Here is a 207-nt window from a genome sequence, read left to right on the forward strand (position 1 = left end):
CCCCCCCCCCCCATAGTGGGTGTGACAACTGCAATGAGTGGTTCCATGGTGACTGCATCAATATCACGGAGAAGATGGCCAAGGCCATTCGGGAGTGGTACTGCCTACAGTGCCGCGGTGAGGGGCTGGATGCCTGGGTTCATTGGGAGGGCAGTGGGGGCTCGTGGGTTAGATCAGGGGGGGTGGGAACTGGGGTGCCTGGGTTCT

The 207-nt window shown here is 61.4% G+C and overlaps 1 protein-coding gene across 7 annotated transcripts in view; it reads left to right on the plus strand.

Annotated features, from left to right (window-relative positions):
* CXXC1 (CXXC finger protein 1) overlaps positions 1-207 on the plus strand; it is an 18,465-nt gene that overhangs the window by 1,237 nt on the left and 17,021 nt on the right. For 5 of the 7 annotated variants that reach the window (XM_014526060.2, XM_025192561.1, XM_025192562.1 and 2 more), the window contains exon 3: positions 17-117. In XM_014526060.2, the coding sequence (XP_014381546.2) occupies positions 17-117 (101 nt within the window). Of the gene's footprint in view, positions 118-207 lie in introns of all 7 variants that reach the window. The other 2 variants (XM_025192563.1, XM_025192564.1) reach the window with 1 other exon arrangement.

Source organism: Alligator sinensis, unplaced genomic scaffold (assembly GCF_000455745.1).
Source record: "Alligator sinensis unplaced genomic scaffold, ASM45574v1 scaffold778_1, whole genome shotgun sequence".
NCBI lineage: Eukaryota > Metazoa > Chordata > Crocodylia > Alligatoridae > Alligator > Alligator sinensis.